Here is a 21,095-nt window from a genome sequence, read left to right as displayed (position 1 = left end):
AAAAAGTTTTCCTAAGTATGATATAGCATTTGCGATCAACAAGATGTTGGTTCTGAATATGGCCCTGGCCAATTCTTGGGATTTTCAATATCACGTGCGTAGGGCATGTCAATGTTTACATCCACTCTATCTTGGATTTGAATTTGCTTTAGTAATAAAAATGTATTTAAGAAACTGAGAAATGCTTTTTCTTGTTTGAAATCAATCTACTCCCAATCGCAATATTAAAAAATGCTGTATGATTCTCTAGTACTATCACATTTCAATCACTGCTCAAATTGCCCTTTCTTGCCCTTCTTCAATGCATCGCCAGAACACTTCGTGACACGACTATCGTCAAAGTTAAACCAGTCAGTTTCGTCTTTGACCAATGCGTAATAATGACCAAATTCAACGCCAGAACCACTTTATACATTTTATGTTTTGAATTTTGAATATGTTCATACATTAATGATTTTTTATCCGAAATGGCATGTTCATGGTATCTAGTCGATATATACCAGATCTCTTCCGTTTGTCTAATTTAGGTTTGGCATTAAATAATCTGTTTCCTAAAATTCCGTTGGATGTGTAGGATGTTTGTAGATTGAATTTTTAGAGATAATTTTTAATATTCTCGGAGATTCTACCTGCATAATTGATACTAACATATTTGTATTCTGGACTTGTGGAAATTGAATAAAGTTCTTTCATTACTTTCATTACAATACCTATTACTCTAGTTAACATTATAATGAAATATCAACAAAAATCAGTAATTTACCTAGAAAACCATTCAGCCATGAATTCAAAGAGTATTTGGTGAGAATTTTTTTTTTGTTCAGCATAACGAATTGATTATATTTAGTGACTTAATTTCATTGAGTCATATTTGTAATATGCATAAAATTGAACTTGACACTGCCTCAATGTCTGCGTTTATGAAATATATTGTCTTGAGATTCGATAACATTGGTCACTTCATCATGTTTCATTTCCCCAGATGAATGGAAATGTTTTACAACCAAGAAGAGTTGAACTCAATAGATATAAACCCGATAGTTGTGGATGTGGAAAAGTATTTGAATGATAAACTGGGTAAAAGAATCGAATTATAAGGGAACACTGTGAACACAATAAGATCATTTTATAAAAAAAAACAGCACAAACGAATCAAAAGTGATTGGGAGCGATTAAAAAAAATAATATGGTGTGATAAGTATGTAAGGCCGACCACACACGTACAGTTTCTATTATCTATCCGTGATCGTAACCGTCTCAGTTAACATATTCGGAGAAAACACTTCAATGTGAGATTTCCACTTGAAAGTTTACGCAAATGAATTCTCTGTTTGTATGCATTTTAGTTTACAGTTTGAACTAACAGTTGTAGCTGTTCAGTCAAAACCGTGCGTGCCTGTCCGGCCTTAACAACTAATATTGCCAAAGCATATGGTCGCATTCATTGTTTGATTTTAACAAAAGGATTCCTCAATAATAATGATTTCTTTATTATGTTTTCCATTATATATTATTTCAACTTATGTTCAATCCCAATTCTCATCAAAGATGAAGCACAGCGCCTTTACATTATCTTTATATTATATGTCAACTAGTTTTCCTTCTGTGAAATGTAACACGTTCAAATATTAACGAAATGATTAAACCTAATTCAATTTGGAAGGTGGTTCTCTCGAGAATTAACACCTTCGGCGGTAAAATATATCCTCTAGAGTCTAGCATATTTATTATTTAATGAAAGCAGCAATTATAGACGACGTTATGAAAATAGGCCGGTTTTCGTCAAGTAAAATTTTCATTTATATGCTCTTCGCGTACCTGATATGGAAATTTTTCCTCTAATGAAACTTTAATGAAATCCTATGAAAACTATTCGAGTAGGCAATTTGGTACGATCTGGGACTAATCTAACAAATTAGGGATGTAATGAATTTTAATGAGAAATGAAAGTAAAAAGATCATGAAAAATCAGGTGAAATTACTGATTACTTCTTGAATTGAAAGAGGTGCATTTTTCAGGAGAGATTAGTCTTTGGTTTTGTACCTCTCCATCCTCATGCAAATAATGTGGGAGGAATTTCTAATTTATTCCATTTTATTTCTGATCATTCCTATAAATGTTATAGATGCCTACTTATCTAACAAGAAACGACACTTTTTCTAACAGCCATAGAAAAGTACTTCAACATGGTGTCTTTTTTCTTTACACAAAATCAAAATTGATTATGAGTTTCAAGGAAACATTTCGTGAATGAAGATGTCACTGCAGTCCCATTAGAAATTGATCACCTTGTAGAGGGAGTGTCTCATATTCACGAATCCGCGTATAATTCACCGTCCGAAGCTAAATTGAAAAAAGGACTTGAGAGCTTCAATTCTCCCCGGGCCGTACGTTTCGAACACAGATATGATTCGTGTATTTTATATTGACTTCCCCGATTTTCATAATCTGGTATTCTGAACCAGCGTGAAGAGTCTCACGTACGAATTTATAGCCTCAAAAAGGACATTCAGTTTCCAGGCACGCTCCAGTCAAAAATATACCACTCCTTATCCGGATATTTCCCTGATAACGTTTAATTGATGTCAGACAACCACCAAGTGCGTATTCTGTTAATTGATGGGTCTGGATTTCCACCCCGTCCGTTAAAACTTTGTTCCCAACCGGAAATGTACGTACTGGAAATGTAATAAAAAGTAAAGTGGTCCGGAAGTTGGGAAACACATAACACGTAAAGACAAACGACCACATTTTTTTAAATTAGTAAGAAGTCGCATCCAGGCGACATCAACTTTTAATGTTCATCCTGCACTTTGGAGGATGTCACGGCTCTTAGGTTTTTGTTCAACTTTTTCTTTTGAAGTTAACGTTGAAGAGAACTCGGGGCCTATTTTGTATTCCAGAACAAAAACTCCACATTCAAGAAGTTCTTGAAATGATGGAACTGCGGAAGTGATAAGTTCTCAACGATAAAGGGTCAAATTATGAATACTGTCCATGATAATAAGTATAGAATTTTCAGTTTCCAGGTACGTTCCAGACAAAAATATAATAAAAATTATAATAATGTTTATTCCGAATGAAAAATACATTTATACATGAAAGGAAAAGGGTTAGACAAAGGCTACCTTCCACTCCTCCCAAAAATTATACAGTGAATGTAAGAAAATAATTATAAAAATAGTTATTTAATATCATAACTATGATAGAGAAGAAAAAAAGATAATAGATCATATAGTTGCTAATAACTCTTAATATTCTTAACATTATTTTGGTCAATTTAACAATTTCATTGCACTTCATACGTTGAATTTTAAATTTTTTAAATTAGCACTGATCAGTAAGCATCTGTGATTTTATTTCTTTCTTGAATTAATGAATATTATGATTTAAAAGGGGTACAATTTCATTCAGATAAGAAGGGGCTATATAAGAAAAACATCTTTGAAATGTGGAAGTACGGTGCCTAAGTATGTTGAATGAGTTAATTCTCAAATTGACCATATGTAAGTCAGAATGCCTGCTTGATAAACTATATAAATAACTAGGTGTTTTAGTTTGAAGCAACTAAAACAAAAATAATTTGTATCAAATATTGGACTCTGAACCTCACATTCAGCTTTTTCATTTTTAACAAAAATGATGTGGCATGTTCACCATATAGTATACAGCATAAGAATCGCATGTTAGCATTTTGTATACGTTGTAACTTCTGCTTGTTATATTGCGGCAAAAAATTGTAATACACCGAACAACAATACTCGATATGGGGGTAAATAAGAGTTTTACCTAACATGAGTTTCATTTCTTCTGATAACTGATACTTGAATTTATATAGCGATTTGAGTTTGAAGAATGATACTTCTACCCAGTCAATGTCTGCGATATCGAGAGTGAGCCCAAAGTTACACTGAGTTTCTACTATTTTTCTTCGAGACCCTATGACAGTGGTCGCCAACCTCTTCAATGTGTTGAGCTACTTTGTTAATTTTGGAATAAACAGCGAGCTACCCACACGGAAGCCACGTAACGCAACGTAAATGAAATAATCCACAGTTAATTAATCATTATATGTATTTATTTTACTATTTAACTGGTAATACATAATACATAAGTACTAATAATAAACTAATAACAAAATAACTAATATTACTAGTACGTACTTGTTCATAGCTACATTCCTACCTATCAAACGAAGGTGTTTGAAAAATAAACACAAACTTTTATCCAGCCACAACGGCATGTCACGTATGATTTAAAAATAGTTAATAATAACAACAAAAAAGTAACGCAATATCATGAACATAAACATTGAAAAATAAAAAAGCACGTTCAATGAGAAGACTGACATTCAGACTCATCGATAATTTTTTTAATGTTTGCAGTATAATTTGATGCAGCCATTCAAATACAATTATCCAAATGTCCATCTGTAAGTCGATTGCGATATTTATTCTTAATAAACTTCATATTGGAAAAAGAAGATTCACACAAATGGGTTGAACCGAATAATGCTTTTACTTTCAAGGCAATACGGCATAGAACTGAATATTTGTCTTTATTTACAATAGGCCAGATACATTCAGTACTTGAGACTAACGATTTCAAGGCTAAATCATTTTGAAACTCAATGACTTCCATTTCTGTTGCAGCGATGTCTTCGCCAAAGTTCTGCATAACACAAGTTGCAAACTGTTGGATATCAATTTCCATTAAGGGTGAAACAACAAACTGCGCTACTAGAGCCATTTCATTGAAATCCTTAAAACGATTTTTGAAGTTATTCTTCAGGGTAGAAATTATTTCTACATGATATTTGTTGTCATAGGGTTCTAATGGATTTTGAGATATTTTTTCTGAAAGAATAGGAAAATGCTTGGCATCGCTGTTAATTAGGTTTTGTTCCCAAAACTCCAGCTTTTTGATAAATGCTTTTATATCAGAAATCATTTCCGCTAGTTCTTTGCCTCTCCCCTGAAACTGTAAATTAAGTTCGTTTAATTTCTCTGTAATGTCCACGAAAAAACCAAAATCTCTAAGCCAGATTGAATTTTCTAGTTCCGGAGTCGGTTCATCGCGTTGTTTGAAAAATTGAACTATGCCAGATAGGACATCATTAAAACGTTTCAGCACCCGTCCTCTACTTAACCATCGGACTTCAGAGTGAAGGAGTAGGTCCCCGTATTGACAGTCAACTTCATCGGCCAAGGTTCTGAATAATCTTCTTTGTAACGCTTGAGCTCTAATCTTGTTCACAATTTTTACCACCAGTTTCATAACGTTGTTTAGTTTCAGAAAATTTCCACATAATGCTTGCTGATGGATAATGCAGTGGTAACAGAGAAATTGCGGAAAAGTTTCATCTTTACGACATAACGCCACCAGACCCTTATCACAACCCACCATAGCTGGAGCGCCATCGGTTGTCAAGCCTACCATTTTCGATATTGGAATTTTCTCGGAAGAAATAATATTTTTTTAATGAGAAAACAACTCATGTCCAGTAGTGTGTCCTTTCAGTGGAATGAACTTCAAAATATCTTCTTTGATCGTAAAATCACTAAAAACCATCCTGACGAACACGGCTATCTGGGCAGTGTCAACGACATCTGTTGATTCATCCAGTTGAAGTGAAAAATAAACACAGTTATCTAAGTCAGTTCTTAACTGTAAAAAATATCATTGCTCTCATTACTTCTACACGTCTCATCACTGTATTAGTATAAAGTTGCATAGATTTTATAGCTGAAACTATCTCGTCTTTATTTCTAAAGTTGGCAAATAACGAATCAGAAGCTTCTAAAAACGCCTGTTTTATCATTTCCCCGTCTTCATAAGGTTTCTTTTTTTGTGCAATTATCTGTATCGGTGTTATTAGAAGACAAATATAACTGTATATCATCTGCGTATAGATGTACTTGACAATGTGATAAGAAAGTGGGGTAATCAAAAATAAACACTGAAAACATCAAGGGTCCTGAAATACTTCCCTGCGGTACACCTGAGATTGTTTCTTTTAGGGATGATCATGAGTGATCATCCAGTTTGGCCCTCTGCTATCGGCCCGTGAGATAGCTGGTCATCCATTTAAGAGAAACATCAAGGAATCCTATGAACTTGAGCTCGCTGATGAGTAAATCGAAATTAACTAAATCGAAAGCTTTACTTTGATCAAGTAGAACTAAAATGGTGACTTTTGATTGATCTCAGAATCTCGCAATATACCATTGCTTATCCGATATATCCCGATTTTTGAAAAGATATTGTAAGTAGTTTGATATACCAGTGACTGATAAAATAGTGATAAAGGATCTGATTGGTCTTCATCGAGGCCTAATTAATGAATTCCTGAACATTGAATTCAGAACATCTGCCTGTTTTATTCCACCCAAAGGACAATGAAGACTTGCAATTGATATCATTGGATTATGTAGCGTAACACACATAATATCTATGTTATATTGAATTTGTTTGCAGAATTATTTAGCAAAAAAATAAAAAAAAATCACCACTAGTTTCTCATAATCAAATCTGAATAAAATAGTTGCCTGCAATACTTCTTCAACTACTTGAACTCGTTCGGTCTGATTACCAGTATCAAAAAAGGTTGAGTTTATCTTAACAGATCTGAATAATTCATTTCAGCCGTGCATAAATGCAGATGGTTTCTCGAAGCGTTAATATTTTTTGTCCATAATCTCATATTCTTGGAATTATTATGGTAATCCTGAAAAAAACTGGGAAAATAATCTTTCGCCTTGAAGCTGAATATTAAAAATGATTCCTGAAATGAGCCAGATTTGATGAAAAAACAGATGAATGGAATTTAAACAAATCAAAACTGTATGAAAGGTAATGAATAAACATCACAAAACTCATTACGCAGCTCTCAAAACGATTTATCCCAAAGAATCAGTTAATCACTAAACTGGTACATTTTGTGAGATGAAAAGCGGGGAACCTTGGATATAATCCAACGCCCTTCGTGGTATTAACCAGGGAAATAGTTGTTTTCTGATAAGTATCAGTTTATTAACCTAAAGTATAGGTGAATCAAGACTGGCCTGAACAAATTGTTCATTTAGTTAGTTCGGTTTGAGAAGGTAATCAATCTTTTACCACTCTCAAATTTATTTTCATGTAAAATTTCCTAGAACTGGTCGAGTCTCAGTTTTATGACTGTTCAGCGACCTGTTCAAGATAAACTTAGAACTCTTGATGTGGAATATAGTAATTTCTCTTCTGTTGGCGACCTGGACAATTGTAGAGACGTTCGAGTGGAAGGGAGATATTACAAAATTCACAAATGGAACTTCTCTATTCAAAATTGTTGGGGGTGTTAACCTGATATGTACAATTCAGGGACGACTAATGATTGTGTGTTGCATAGAAGTGAGCTCTGTATATTTTTGCTTTTTAATACTGGGAATGATCTTTGGAAGTTCATATTGACTTAACTCTCCATGCAATTAGGAAAAATGTATTTAATCGACTAAATTAGTCTCTATGTTCAACGTTTTGTATCATTTTTACACCATGATTTGAATGGGAGTTTTTGTGCCATTATATCAACTTGCTCATTTCTGGTTATCATGATGTAGGATAGATTCCAAACAAGTTGAATGTTCAGGATTGCCCTTAACAATAACTGAATAACCAGCATTTCACCTTGAATCACTATAAATGTGATTGAAGCTCTTGGTTGCAGAGGGGAATAACAAATTTTCACGATATAGGGGTGGAAAAGTATATCTGAATTGACTGAGTTCAATATTCTGCAAATATGGGTGTGGAAAGGAGGAGGATTGTGTGGATCATGATCAAGTGATTAGGAAATAGACTACCGTGAATGGTACCTCAAAAATCTTCCGGACAACAAGCAACCAAATCATAGAAATATATGTCTATCAGATATTCTTTTGCTGAAATTGCTGAAATTACAGTTGGGATCAAAGACAGACCGTCATCAGGAAAGAACAGAATAAAGTTGGCGTCCCGACTTCGAATAATATGCAGTAAAACTTTTACGATTTCCTAGCATGTCGTCGTATCACGAATGTTATGATATAATACGTGCACAGTAACTATCTGCAAGTCTCTGTCCGTACTGCGGAGGGATAGAATTCTCTAGAGGCCCTTACGACGTTATCGATATAAGCTACGGTGATGTTTTATTATTTACGAACAAAATGCCCAAACTCATTGCAGTGTATGTGCCATGAGTCTATATTCATAAAAATCAGTTCAGGAGCAAGTTGAGAGGTGTTTTATAATGAACATTGTTTGAGAACACATTCGAAAATGATTTAAAAAGTGTTTTTGTACAGGGTGGTTCGTCAAAAATGAACCACAAGGCATAACTGCCAAAGAAAGACCTTCCCAAAGTAATTCAAATACATTCCAGGTTTTTTCGTGGAGAGAACGCGTTTTGACTTAAAAACCATTGCAAAACCATTCTTGTTCTCCTTCTGGAAATTGGTTTATTCGTTCAGAAGATACAGACCTATGAAATACCAACGATATTTTTCTTAGCAATGCTGCTCTAAGTACATCCTTAGTTTTCTTGGTGGAAAGATCATTAACGTAGCTCAGATATTTTTTCCAAAATTTACTCACTTGAACAGTTTGGAGTTTCATCGCTTCCATCGGTGCAATCTTTTACGCCATTGCAGTAATTTTTTTCTGATATGCATTCACCATTTGCACATTGGAGCTGGGCTCTTTTGCAAGACGGAAAAATGCTCCAAGAAGTTGTTACCAGTATCATTATGGTGGACAATTCCCAGAACCTGCAAAAGAAAATAACTGTCTATTTTTCAACAATTTCGAGATATTGCCTCTGTGAAAGAATCTAAAAAATATAGAAAAATATTGAATATTTGATATTGTTGTCGAATTAGGCCAGAATTAGAGAAGTTTGTGAATATAAAACCATAGTTATCAACTCTTTCTATGGAATCGCTACCAGAAAACAATAATCGGTAGAAATGGACAATTTTGTCGGTTCCCAAATAACAAAACATATCTTCATTCATTTTATTTTGCTCATTTGCTTCAAGAAACCGAAAGCTTCTCTAAGCGAATTTGAAAATCATTTTTCGTTTGAAATTTCGACACAAAAACAATGGTTCATCGCCAACAAATGCCACAACTGCTTGAAACGCTGAAAGCATATGCCTGTTCAACTACAGATATTTCCGAAATTGATTTGTTCTAATTGTATTCCGATCAACTGCCATAAATTACCAAAAAAGTTATTAGGTCACCCCGAAAATCTATCGGCATAAACAGCAATTTGAATAAATCGATTCTTCGCATTCAATTCATCATAAACTCAATTTCCACACCTGAATAAAATCCATTAAATTTGTTCCAATCCCTTTTCGAATAGGAATTCACAATGGAAATCATTCGCGTAATGTCAAGGGAACTATGCCAAAATCGAACTCATTTAAATTTAATATAAACAAAACGGAAACCTATAATACCGCCGGAGGCGGTCTGTTCGAAATTCGGGCCGATATGAATCCAATTTCGAGGAAATACCAAACCTTGTCACCCCCAATATTTGATGATTAATTGCAATACACAAATATCTACGCTTTTTGTATGCTACAACTTTGAGGAGCGATGTTTATAGTTTATATAAAATTGATCCTTTGACCTATAGCCAACTCAGAATTTCCAAATTATATTTTTATATTATATATCTGACAGAAATCAAAAACTAATGAGAAAATCATCATGAATTCATATCAAGTATCAGTCATTTCACCCCTAAAGAATTCTTTGGTCTAAGCTTTTTGAATCGTTTCGTGTTGGTACAAAAATTCCAAAAGTAGAACACTAATTCATTGATTGAACGATTCAGAAAGGAGCACATTAAGAACTGAATATATATTCAGCTCCCATTAAACTTCTCCGAAAACTCTCGCCGTTTGAAAGTTTTACTTCCTCATAAATTCTCATTATCATAATTATTCCAGTTCCGACGGCAAACAGTTTAGAGCAATCTTGAGAAGGCATTTGTAATTAATTCATATTGCAGAAAATTAGGATATTTCACAATAATTCAATTTTGTAAACTACTATATCAGAGAATTATGGTCCGACTTCGTAAGTTTTGTTTAATTAGTTTGAACTCTGTGCAGAGGAACGATAAAACAAAACTGAACTTTTCGTTATTAGAATATAAAATGAAAGTCCACAGAAAACTTAATATATTTTTTTAAGGAATTCCCCATAAATGAATCATTTATATTCGACTTAGTTTGTTGCATGTTGTACTTATGACAGTTTTTGTATAGTGACGACAAAATATTAGTTATATTAAGTAAAAAAATCGTGAAATGAAAATACAATAAAACGAATAAAACAATCAAGACACTAAATGAAAAATATGCAATAAAAATTAGCAAAAATTTAAAAGAAATTAAAAAAAAATGATAAAAAAGATTCCAAACCAAGTTACTTCACGAGGTTTCGATTGCTAGCATCCACAATCATCTTCAGGTGATGACTGGACTAATTCCTCCGAGAGATGACTATACGCTTTCACCTTTTCCCTCTTTCCTCAATCCGCTTCACCAGTTTAGCGGAAGCTGGCCGTTTTTCCGCTTGATTACAGGTTTCCATATGTTATGTATCTCTACGCTAACTTGGCTTAATGCGTCGTTGGACAACATATGTACAGCTTCTAGGAACTTCCTCTTACATCTCCTTAACCAGTGCAATGCAGACTTCCAATTGCCTCTTAGCTTAACCGATATAGGATTTGCCGCATTGACAGGATATCCGGTAAATACAATTCTTGGACTTGCAGGTTGCTACGGATAGTGTTTCCGGATCTGAAGTAGGTTCTAATGTTACTTGGACCCAATTCCTCTGTCTTCTAGCCAAAATCTGTTCTACCACCACTTTGGAGTAACCATTCCATTCAAGATATTTTCTGATGATGCCTAGTTCCTTCAAAAAACCTTTCCTCGTATAACAGAGCCGGAAAGCACCATTCACTAGAGTCTTGATGATTATTTTTTTGGTAGATTGGATGGTTGGATCCATGTTTCAGATACTGTCCCGTGTGAGTTGGTTTTCAGTACACAGATGTTTCCCATCCAGTGTTCCTCTGGACCGATATGTCTAAAAATGGTTCGTTGTGGACTTCCTTCTTGTAGCTTCCTCTTGTGGACTTCTTCGTTGTGTACTTCCATGGTAAAGGTGATGAAAGGTCTTAAGCTGTTGATGTGATTCAGAAAGCTATCTAGTTCTGTGTTTCCATGGTTCCATACTATGAAGGTGTCGTCAATGTATTTCAGCCAGACTCGGGGCTTCTTCAATGATCAGATTTTCAAACCACTCCATATATATGTTGGCTATTACTGGTGAAAGTGGGGATTCCATTGGCAGTCCTTTATCTTGCGTAAAGAATTTGTCCTTCAGTTGGAAATAGCAGCATCCTAGTAATTCCATGATCACTTCTATAGGTGAGTTCGTTCTGCTTTCCAGGTCCTCGTATGATTTGATGTTCTTCTTCGACAGGAACCATGGTGTAAAGGCTTTCCAAAACTCCAGATATAAGCAAATAAACATTACAAATTTCAAGTATTTATCATTTAGCCAAATTCACACCTGAAGGATTCAAATTTAGCATAAATATGTCTTTCAGGAGAACTATTGAAATCTTTTTTTGGAAAAGAAAGTTTTTGGCTTTCTACTACTCCATCTGATACAAAAAAAAGGATGAGAGAATCTTCCTTTCTTTGGAAGATTATCTCATCTCATCCCAAAGAAAGGAAGATTCTCTCATCCCTTTTTTTGAATCAGATGGAGTAGTAGAAAGCCAAAAACTTTCTTTCTCAAAAAAAAATTAATCACTTCTAAAAATATAACCCCTTCAATTCAAATATTGAAATCTGTTTCGTCATCAAGCAATGCTTCCGAATTTTTGAATCTATTGATTTCCAAGCAAAGTTTATATTGGTCAAACTGAAAAAACTTTCTTTAAACGAACTAAAGAACAATTCAACATTGCAAACCATCTTTCAACAGAGCGATACGAGTTCAATCATGATTACAACGTATCTATAGCAAAAAGAAAGTTTTGAAACCCAATTTCCTAGAATGCTTATCTGTTTTTAAAAAATCTGTTTAAAATCTGTTTTTCCGTTAATCAGCTGTCGTCCCCATACGAACGACAACTCTCAGAAGTTGAGAAACATGTGCGAGTTAAGGACTAACGAGGTCTTACCTTTCAACGTGTAATTCCTAACACGGTTGCAGAATCAATAGATATGAGAATTCGGAACTATTACTCAATGACCACATAGTAAACATTAGGTAGAAATTTCCCAGGTAGTAATAGCTATTAATATTCAAATGATGTTATTGGAGAAACACCTGAAGAAACTATTGTATAGTAAAACACGTGTCGCGGTTTTGTGAACTGTCGAATGTCAATTCATTTGAATAAGTTATCATTTGAATAACTTACTTGTAGCATTCGTTGATGCACGTTTTGTCGATATAAATTTGTTTGATTGAAGGAAAAAAATACGCGAGATAAAATCTCAACGACTGAAAGCACATGTGTTTGTGATTCATACTTTGGTAATTCCGTCAGATACAGTTTGCTGAAAAAATTAGTTCAGCAGTTCCCAGTATACTTAGTTGGCTATTTATTTCATTGTGTTTGTAAATATTTTGCTCAAATCTTGGGGGTTTTTCTGCAAAGAAGCTGAAATATTACCTTACTAATTCATCTCAGTGATTTGGATTACAATGAAAGCTTGTTTTTAGTGATATCTATATATCATAGTTCATATATGAATAATAACCAAAGCATTTAGTTGTACTATTTAAGACTATTTAATTGAATGAAATGAAAATACTTTTCTATATGTGAAGTCAGACAACTTGATTGTAAAATTATTACCTGAAGATTTACAAAACTAATATTGGTTAGTTATTGTAAGAAGTTCTGAAAAAAATCAATTTGAAGTTAGGTTTCCTTTGTCCAAACAATTAACCTTCCACATGTTATGTCTTCATTTTGGCTAATTTACAGTTTCCCAAAACTTTGCTTTCTTTATAATCATACCAATTTACATGATTATACAAATCTATTCAGTAAAGCCGACAGAACAACATTGATTGTTTTCGTTTATCGGCATCAAAAGGTAATTCCGAAATTGTCAAAAATTTGTCCAACATATTCTGAGACGAAATCACAACATGACATTTGACTCACATTTTTTCCGGTGCTCTTCAACTTCAAAAGCACGATGCACTTTCGATGTTTACTTCTGATTTTCAATAGAATGCACGAGAAACTACTGAGCTCCAGGCCTTCATCGACCCTGAATTCTCAAACACTTTACATTGTTTGGAATAAATGTTTTATGGGGTGCTCAGATGGAGCAAATAACCCTCTCGACTCTGTAAACATAGCGTGGCACTTCGTCCGAGCAGTGAAAGCTTTCGGAGTCAAAGCTTATTGTGAGCTTTCGGCTTTGATTTCACTCGCGCAGGAGTTTCGCGCAAACCGAAAGCTCTCCGATCGAAATATACACAGTGACGGAGAGACGGTTGGGAAAAACGGGGTAACAAAATCTCTGTTAACTTTTCAACCTTCCAGTTCCAAATTTATTCGCCTTTTCCAAATAAAGGGAAGTCAGCGGAGATGTATTTATTGAAACGTATGAATAACGATACACTGCACAAAAGCTTGATCACCCTTCCAAATTTCGATGAAAAATGTGTTTTTCCACCATGAAACCTCAAAGATATGAATGATATTTTAAGAATATTTCCGTCATTAAGGCTTAATCCCACCCCATTTGTATTACATTTCCACCTCTGGAACCACAAAAGGGACACCTCAGATGAGTTTTATGTATGTCTATGTTTGAATGGAACATTTATCTTGCATTTTTTGTTTGTTACTTGATTTTTTGTACTTGTTCGACCACAAAATACATCTACTATATTATTATGAAATCGAAATACCTGCTATAACTACATAGAATTTCAGAAAAAATTGCACATTTTTTAAAAAAATCGCGACATCTGTTGACAAAATTCTTTGAAAGCAAATTCTTTTGGCTGCTATATAATAGTATAACTACTGGTCATTAGATGGCACGATTAGTGAAAATCAAAAAACTGACTGGAGAGTTTCGTGTTCACGTATCTATATAATAGAGAGATGTGGGGATAATGGTGGGGGATGGAGGTAAAGGTAGGATGCGAATGCCCACTCCTGATTAGTTGGCACTTCTGTTGGCTTGTTCTGATTGGTCCACGTGATCTACCCAAGCTATATACTATTAGGTATTGGTCCACCATCATGATTCATAATATTGTTACGTTTTTTTTTATTTCTACACTCTCATAGGCATCTAGATGCCTGTTGTTGTTAACTTGCCTAACTAATATCAATGAACTAAAGCCTGTGGAATGGTTTTGTTGCAAAATATGATGGGCGACTGCTGATTTTTCAGGTTTTCCATATTTTAAGTGTGCTATGTGTTCCTTATATCTTATTTTAATAGATCTTTTTGTTTGTCCATAATATTTTAAATCGCCGTCCTTATATTTAATTTCGTAAATTCGAAATTATCGAAATTTTTTATTCTTTTGAAAGATCTGAAAAAAATGTGGGAATTTTCCGATGAATTTCAACTAATTAACTCTATAAGAAGATGTGCCTAAAAGTTATTCCTTTGGATGGTATACACATTTGTTTGTATACCTAACCTAACCTAACCTAACCTAACCTGAACTTTAAACAAATGTATAGAGTTGATTCATTTAAATTGATTGCCACTTTTTTTCTTTGGAAGACGGAGACGTAGAAAGTTAAAATCCTTCTTTCCCAAAAATTATTCTCTTGTAAAAACATACCCCTTTCAATTTATGCAGTGTCGTATAATTAATTGTGACGTCAAGGTAATTCTTTCAGGCATTTCAAAATTTATGCAGTTTACTTTATTGCGGGAAAATTATGAATATTTATTTCAATATATTGTTATACAATTTTACATTGACTTTTGTTTGAAGGTGATTGACAATTTTTTATGATGAATTTCATTAGTTCGGACTTCCAGTTGTTTCAGGGATTTCAAATCATTTTATATATTAGACAATGGAAGTCCGAACTAGTGAAATTCACATTGACTGTTTATTTTTTTGTGCAAATGAAATGTTTTCTGAACCCTGTTTCTCTGCGCCTCTGTTTCTAATTCCACAACGGATTAGTTTCAACAAAACAAACAGCTATGTATCTCACATATGTAAACTTGATTAGCTGCAATATCAATTGCCGAATGCATCCCAATCCGCACCGTAGCTTTCAAAATCCACTCGTTGCGGGTTCACGTTTCTGTTATTACTTTTTAATCAAATAATGACGCCGCACGGAGTACCAAACTTTCTTCCAACCAGAAAGTTTTAGTTAGCTACCAACTTAGGTGATTTATAAAGGAAGTTGACCTCTCACATGAAATATCAAGAACAGCGGAACCGTCAAAAAGTTTCACTCCGTCGAAGTTTAAACCGAAAGAAATGAACTAAGTATCAAGTCTTTCGAGAAAATATGACGAATGTGAGGGATGGTTTTCAGTTTTCTTTCAATTACTGGTTTCATATATATTTCAATGAAGCGAAGCCAGTGACAGTTTTTCAATTTATTTCAGAGTTTGAAGATCATATGTGGAAGTTCAGAGTTTGTTTTTCCAATGATGCGACGACAGTAAAACGTTGGTTGTTTAATGTGATTTATTTCCTTATTTTCCAGAAATCTGGTTTCTGCTCTTCCACAATTTTGTGGATATTCTGAAAGCAGGAAAGTTCTGACTGATTTCTGTCTCACTTGAGGGAGAGATGTTTTCACTAAGACATTTTTGCTGTAAAGGCTCTAGTAAACCAATGAAAAATGTTTGAACAGCTACGAGCATAATTGAGTGCTATGGTTTTAATGGTTTTGGATCGTGTTGCTACCTGTGGATCATAATACAAACTCCTTAGAAGTGTGCCATATCCCAAATCCATTTTGAAAATGAGTAATAGTTCATTTCAGCGTATGTTTCTATTGAAACGTTCATTTTCTAAAGAAGTAGTGGTATTCCCTTCTACTACTGAGGAATTCAATTATTAACTTAAGAATAAAATTGGTACAAAAAAGGCGAATCCATGCCTAACTTCAGAAATAACCTTACCTAACCTAACCTAACTTCAGAAATAACCTAACCTAACCTAACCTAACCTAACTTCAGAAATATGATGGAAAAGGATTTGCTGAAATGAAAAAATGACCATATATATACAAAATAAGGAGAAATGCATGGGAAATTTGAAAAAAGTGAGAGACAAAAAGTTGATTAAATTGGGAAAAATTGAAACATTTTAGAGCTCATTTTGAAAACGTATAAAAATTTACTAAATGAACGTCGTAGACATCGTAGACGATGAAGTTGACATATTCATCCGTCTAAGTTTTTGGGGCTCATTGCCAGAATTTTCAATACTGAGAATAAAATATCGAAGAAACAAATAAAACACCTAATGAATACTTTATTATTTATTTCTATAACTACTATCTCTACTATTACAAGCCTGAGTTTTCTACTAGTTTTCAGATATTCATCGATGTGATGCTCTATTTTGTATCTTCCAAATCTTCGCCATACCAGTGCTTATAAAGTTTTATGTTACAGATGATTCTTACTGACAAAAAGTAAATAATTTCTATGAGCGAAACTATGGAGAAACCTACGAATAATCCCAGCAAACCACCAATATTTGCTAGAAAGTCCAGATGACCATATAGTTCGTTTCTCATGTAAGGAATAAAACGGTTCGATTTGAAGTAAATCACCAACTGAGAGCTGGCCAACCTGCAAAAAAAAATAGTATTAATTTCAGTTACCCTGTATAATTTCTGAGCTATAAGAGCCTTACTACTAGCCAAGTAGAAGCAGCTGATATTATATCAGAGAAAAATTGAAAATATAATGTATTTTTCGTTAAGTAACAAGAATAAAAATAAAATGTCTATTGACAAGCTGAATATGCAAAAAAGTGAATTTGTATGATGTCTCTCGATGTATGACTTCTCTTGTAATTTCTTATCTTGTCTTTACCAAAATTTCTTGTCTTATCAAGAGAAAGTTTTCAAGAGAAAATTTCCTCTTGTCTCGTTTAAGACAAGAACAGAATTTCTTGTCTTGGTGGCAAAACTAGCCGGACCTACGATGGCGAAATGAACTGGGCTTGGAGTTGCTTCCGCATCCACCGTATTCACCAGACCTGGCACCCAACGACTTATTCCTGTTCTCAGACCTCAAGAGAATGCTCACTGGAAAGAAATTCACACCGAGGCATAACCTCCAAAATGCCAGTTTGTTATGTTTAAACATTTCCAAATACTGCTCAGAATCTTCCTCAACGGCAACTATATTGAATGATGAAATCAAATTTCATTAATTTTTCTATGTAAGCCTACGAACTTTTCAGACCAACTGCTATATTCACTGCTTTTGATTGGTGATTAAGGATTTTTCTGTAATTTTTCCGTTTTCATTTCAAAACTGATGAGATACAAGCAGAAACGGTGTATCTTTAAACCACTTTGGAACTACTAGAAATATTATAACTCATTCAATATGAGTTGCCCAAGAAATAATGTTTCAAATCATTTCTAGGACATCCCTCTATCTCACCTTTCATCTTTATCCGTATTTATTCCTATTGATTCGATTTCCTTATAGAGATCGAAATCAATTTCGGTTATTTCTGTGTTGTATTCTACCAGAGTACACATGGGCAGACAATCGCAATGGAGTACACCGAAATTCCGTATAGTGCTCTCTCCGTCGATTGAATGTCGTAGACCAGACATATCCAAGTAATCTGTGAAAAAATTGCAGGTGTTTAGGCAGGTCAACAATATGGAAGTTGGTTGAATTCACACTGTGTCCAATATGCAAAAAAATAACCACTTGAAACCATTCAAACCAAAGCAACTCGCAGCTGTTTTCTAAACCGTTTTTGAGGCGCGTCTTCTTAAATTGGTGCCATGATGAATATGTAAATACTCGTATTTATTGTACTGTGTGTTAAATGAAGGAAGAGTTTTTCAAAATAACACAAAAAACTGAATTTTTCGAATGAATATCAAGCAATATATATAAATTCTTTCCGCTTCAGAAGGTCTGATTTCAATTGAATAGAAAAAACAAAAAATTGAAAAAACCATCTTGAGCAAGATCTTACAAAACACGTATCGCGGTTTTGTGAACCTTTTATAGTGAAAATTAAAATAAATATTATTAGGCAGTTTAATCTACCATTTTGTTAATAAATAATTTGCCGATGTATAATATTTCTGCTTATTCAAGCTCAAAGGTGAATAATGGTGAATATTTTAACACTGTTGTTGTTGAAAAATCCGGAAAAAAAGAAACACGATAAACCTATGCGATTGCAGGTTTGCAGAAAGTTCTAGTGAATTACAGTAACCGCTGACTATCATATAATGACCATGGTCTTTTTTGGTAGCTACCTGCAGCTTCTGCTGCAGGTAGCAGATGGTTCTGTTGAACCATCGACACAAATACTTACTTTTGACATCCTTCATGCATTGTTTGTTTCCATTTCCACAGATCGGTATACCCCTTTCTCCTAAAAATAGTTTTCTTTGCTGATTATAATGATAATAATGATTACTTTCATTTTTCAGTTAACAAATTATCTGTATAGGAACCGTCATAAAATTAGCGTCCAATCAATTAAACTCAAAACAATCACACAATCAGTCTTTGAGCAATCAATAAACTCTTGGTTAGTGTGTAGCAACCCCAAAGGCATATAACATACTTTATTCTAGATTCTATATGTGCCTGGTGATATTAAATCAATTGGTCGATACGTGAAAGAATTTAGTCTAGATATCAGAACGCCACAATGAAATTTGCACACCTCTACCTGGGAGAGTGTGTTATCATTCACAGAGATTTCTATATTAGAGCAGTGTTTTTGTCTGTAGCGAAATCGTAGAGTGAGAGTTTGAAATAAAGAAAGTTTGACAACACCAGGAAAGTAAACCATTAATAACTGTATCACATTTTACTTTTGAAAGATTGCCACCTTCATTTGAATTCAAGAGAGATAAGTCGTCTGCATACACGACGTAATTGTACTTTATGTCATTGCAATATAGTATAAACAGTATGGGCCCCAATATCGACCCGTCGGGTACACCAACATGTCAAAATTTTCGCATCGGAAATAAATTTTGAGTAACTTTCATTAGGTATGTGTACCAAAGATACAATTTGGCGTCTATTTCTGATAAAAAATTCGATCCAATCAATGTACTACCCCTTATTGCAGTGCTAAGGTCTCCGTTATACAGCCCTATTTTGTTCAGCTGATCTCTCGAAGGGCAGATATTGATGCAGCTTTTCTGTGTGTGTTCCGGTGTATATTTTTACAGTCCCTTCAGGTTTCACGTGGACCTGTTTTCTGATCCTGTCCCATAGTTGAGATTTTGTAACCCCACGAGTGGTTAAGAGTGTACCTATATGTGGAGTTGATGATCCGTGTCCAGCATTCTCATCAGATTTTTCATTGTTTGCAGTTTCTGAGTGTCCTGGCACCCAGTATAGAGTCAATCTACTGCTAACCATCAATTCCTTCAGTTCTTCGCGACACTTACAGACCATTCTCGATGCCACTTTTGGGTTCATTGGTGTCTCAAGTACAGACTGGTGTGTAAAAATTCTGATCCGTTTATTGAAGGCTTCAATTTGATATTACTTACTCATTATATGATTGTAAGACCAGGAACACTGATCTAGCAATGTCAATTGCTCCCTCTTCAGTAAATTTCATCAGTTTTTGACACACTTTTTGACAATCTTTCCGACAACTCTTCGCGGTTTGATGTTTTTATGGCTTTAACTCCAATTTTTTGGTTGTCGTTCAGTCATCTTTGGTGACATCTTGTCTTTAGGATATCCACTTTTCCAAATTCCACTTGTTGAGTCAAATAAAATCAAGTGTGGTTAGCAGTTTCCAAAATCGATAGATACCGTCCAAAGCATAAGAGGTTCATCCAGAAGTTGTGAATTTTTAATTTACTATTCCTTGCAATGAAATAAGGTTCTTTTGTTTAGTATAGTTGATAAAATTTAAAAAACTTATTCTTTCTTCTTGAATGTATATCCCACTGGCTACGATTTCTGTAGACGTTCATCCAGCATGTGACATTAGGATAACCGATAACATGTGATGTTAGTACATGGATATGATGAACACTAGGTGGATGTGAAATGAATGGAGCGTAACACAAATCGATCCTGACAGGGACATCCTGGTCTTTGATGATGTCAGCACGGGGGTCGTTTAATTTGTTGCATAATCAACTGACAGCTCAGCTCATTACATTGCACAGAGATAAATGGATATTGCAGATTCTGCCGGTATTCAAGCCAAATTTCGTGATTGCTAGAATCCAATGGCTGATAGTTGTTAGTACTTGAAACCATTGAAGTGGGCCGTCTGTTGAATTGAATGAATGGATGAAAATTGATTTGTAACCACATAGTGACTTAAGAGCTCGCTACAAAACTGCTACTGATGTACTGTGTTGAACTGTAAAGGATAAATTGTTTGAAATGAGTCACGTAGAGTCGCCTTAGGCTATACTCAAAATGTTTATCAAATTCTTACTTTTGCCCTTTAACTGAAGGCTATTGCTTTTCTCCAACTGTATTTTGCGTCGCAAAGCTTGTCAAATCTAGTAAGCGACTTCAAAGTCTCGGCTTAGGACCTCCTTTAAGATGCGTGTTCGTTAGGAGAGTGTGTGTGTATGAGAGAGAGAGAGAGATAGATAGAATTCTCAAATCTCTTTTTAGTTCTAACAAGCTGTACCAGCACCGCTCTTGGTGAAATTCCCCCAACTTTTCTTCGACTTTTCAGACTATCAATATTGCAAGTGATGTTCGCGTCTCCAATCAGGCGGATAGCTTTTTTCTGGATAGAATCCAGCAGCTTCAGGGTATGTTAGGGGCGGAGCTCCATAATATGAGAACAA

At 34.5% G+C, this 21,095-nt stretch overlaps 2 protein-coding genes across 3 annotated transcripts in view; both read right to left on the bottom strand.

The window, feature by feature from the left end:
* Positions 1-13,470, bottom strand: part of LOC111510050 (uncharacterized) — a 51,269-nt gene extending 37,799 nt beyond the window's left edge. For both annotated transcript variants that reach the window (XM_074171537.1, XM_074171538.1), the window contains exons 1-2: positions 13,248-13,470; positions 8,618-8,790 (exon numbers count right to left, since the gene is read on the bottom strand). In XM_074171537.1, coding sequence (XP_074027638.1) covers positions 8,618-8,790; positions 13,248-13,249 — 175 coding nt within the window. In that variant the 5' untranslated portion in view covers positions 13,250-13,470. The remainder of the gene's footprint in view (positions 1-8,617; positions 8,791-13,247) is intronic.
* A 3,092-nt stretch (positions 13,471-16,562) lies between these two features.
* Positions 16,563-21,095, bottom strand: part of LOC111510056 (uncharacterized) — a 34,142-nt gene continuing 29,609 nt past the window's right edge. Inside the window, exons 17-19 of the mRNA XM_023165912.2 lie at positions 18,620-18,679; positions 17,719-17,908; positions 16,563-16,893 (exon numbers count right to left, since the gene is read on the bottom strand). Coding sequence (XP_023021680.2) covers positions 16,656-16,893; positions 17,719-17,908; positions 18,620-18,679 — 488 coding nt within the window. The 3' untranslated portion in view covers positions 16,563-16,655. The remainder of the gene's footprint in view (positions 16,894-17,718; positions 17,909-18,619; positions 18,680-21,095) is intronic.

This window comes from Leptinotarsa decemlineata, unplaced genomic scaffold (assembly GCF_025532065.1).
Source record: "Leptinotarsa decemlineata unplaced genomic scaffold, Ldec_3_MD MMD2_tig00000010_RagTag_RagTag, whole genome shotgun sequence".
NCBI lineage: Eukaryota > Metazoa > Arthropoda > Insecta > Coleoptera > Chrysomelidae > Leptinotarsa > Leptinotarsa decemlineata.
Note: the sequence above shows the minus strand (reverse complement) of the source record. Positions and strands in the feature narration are given on the sequence as shown.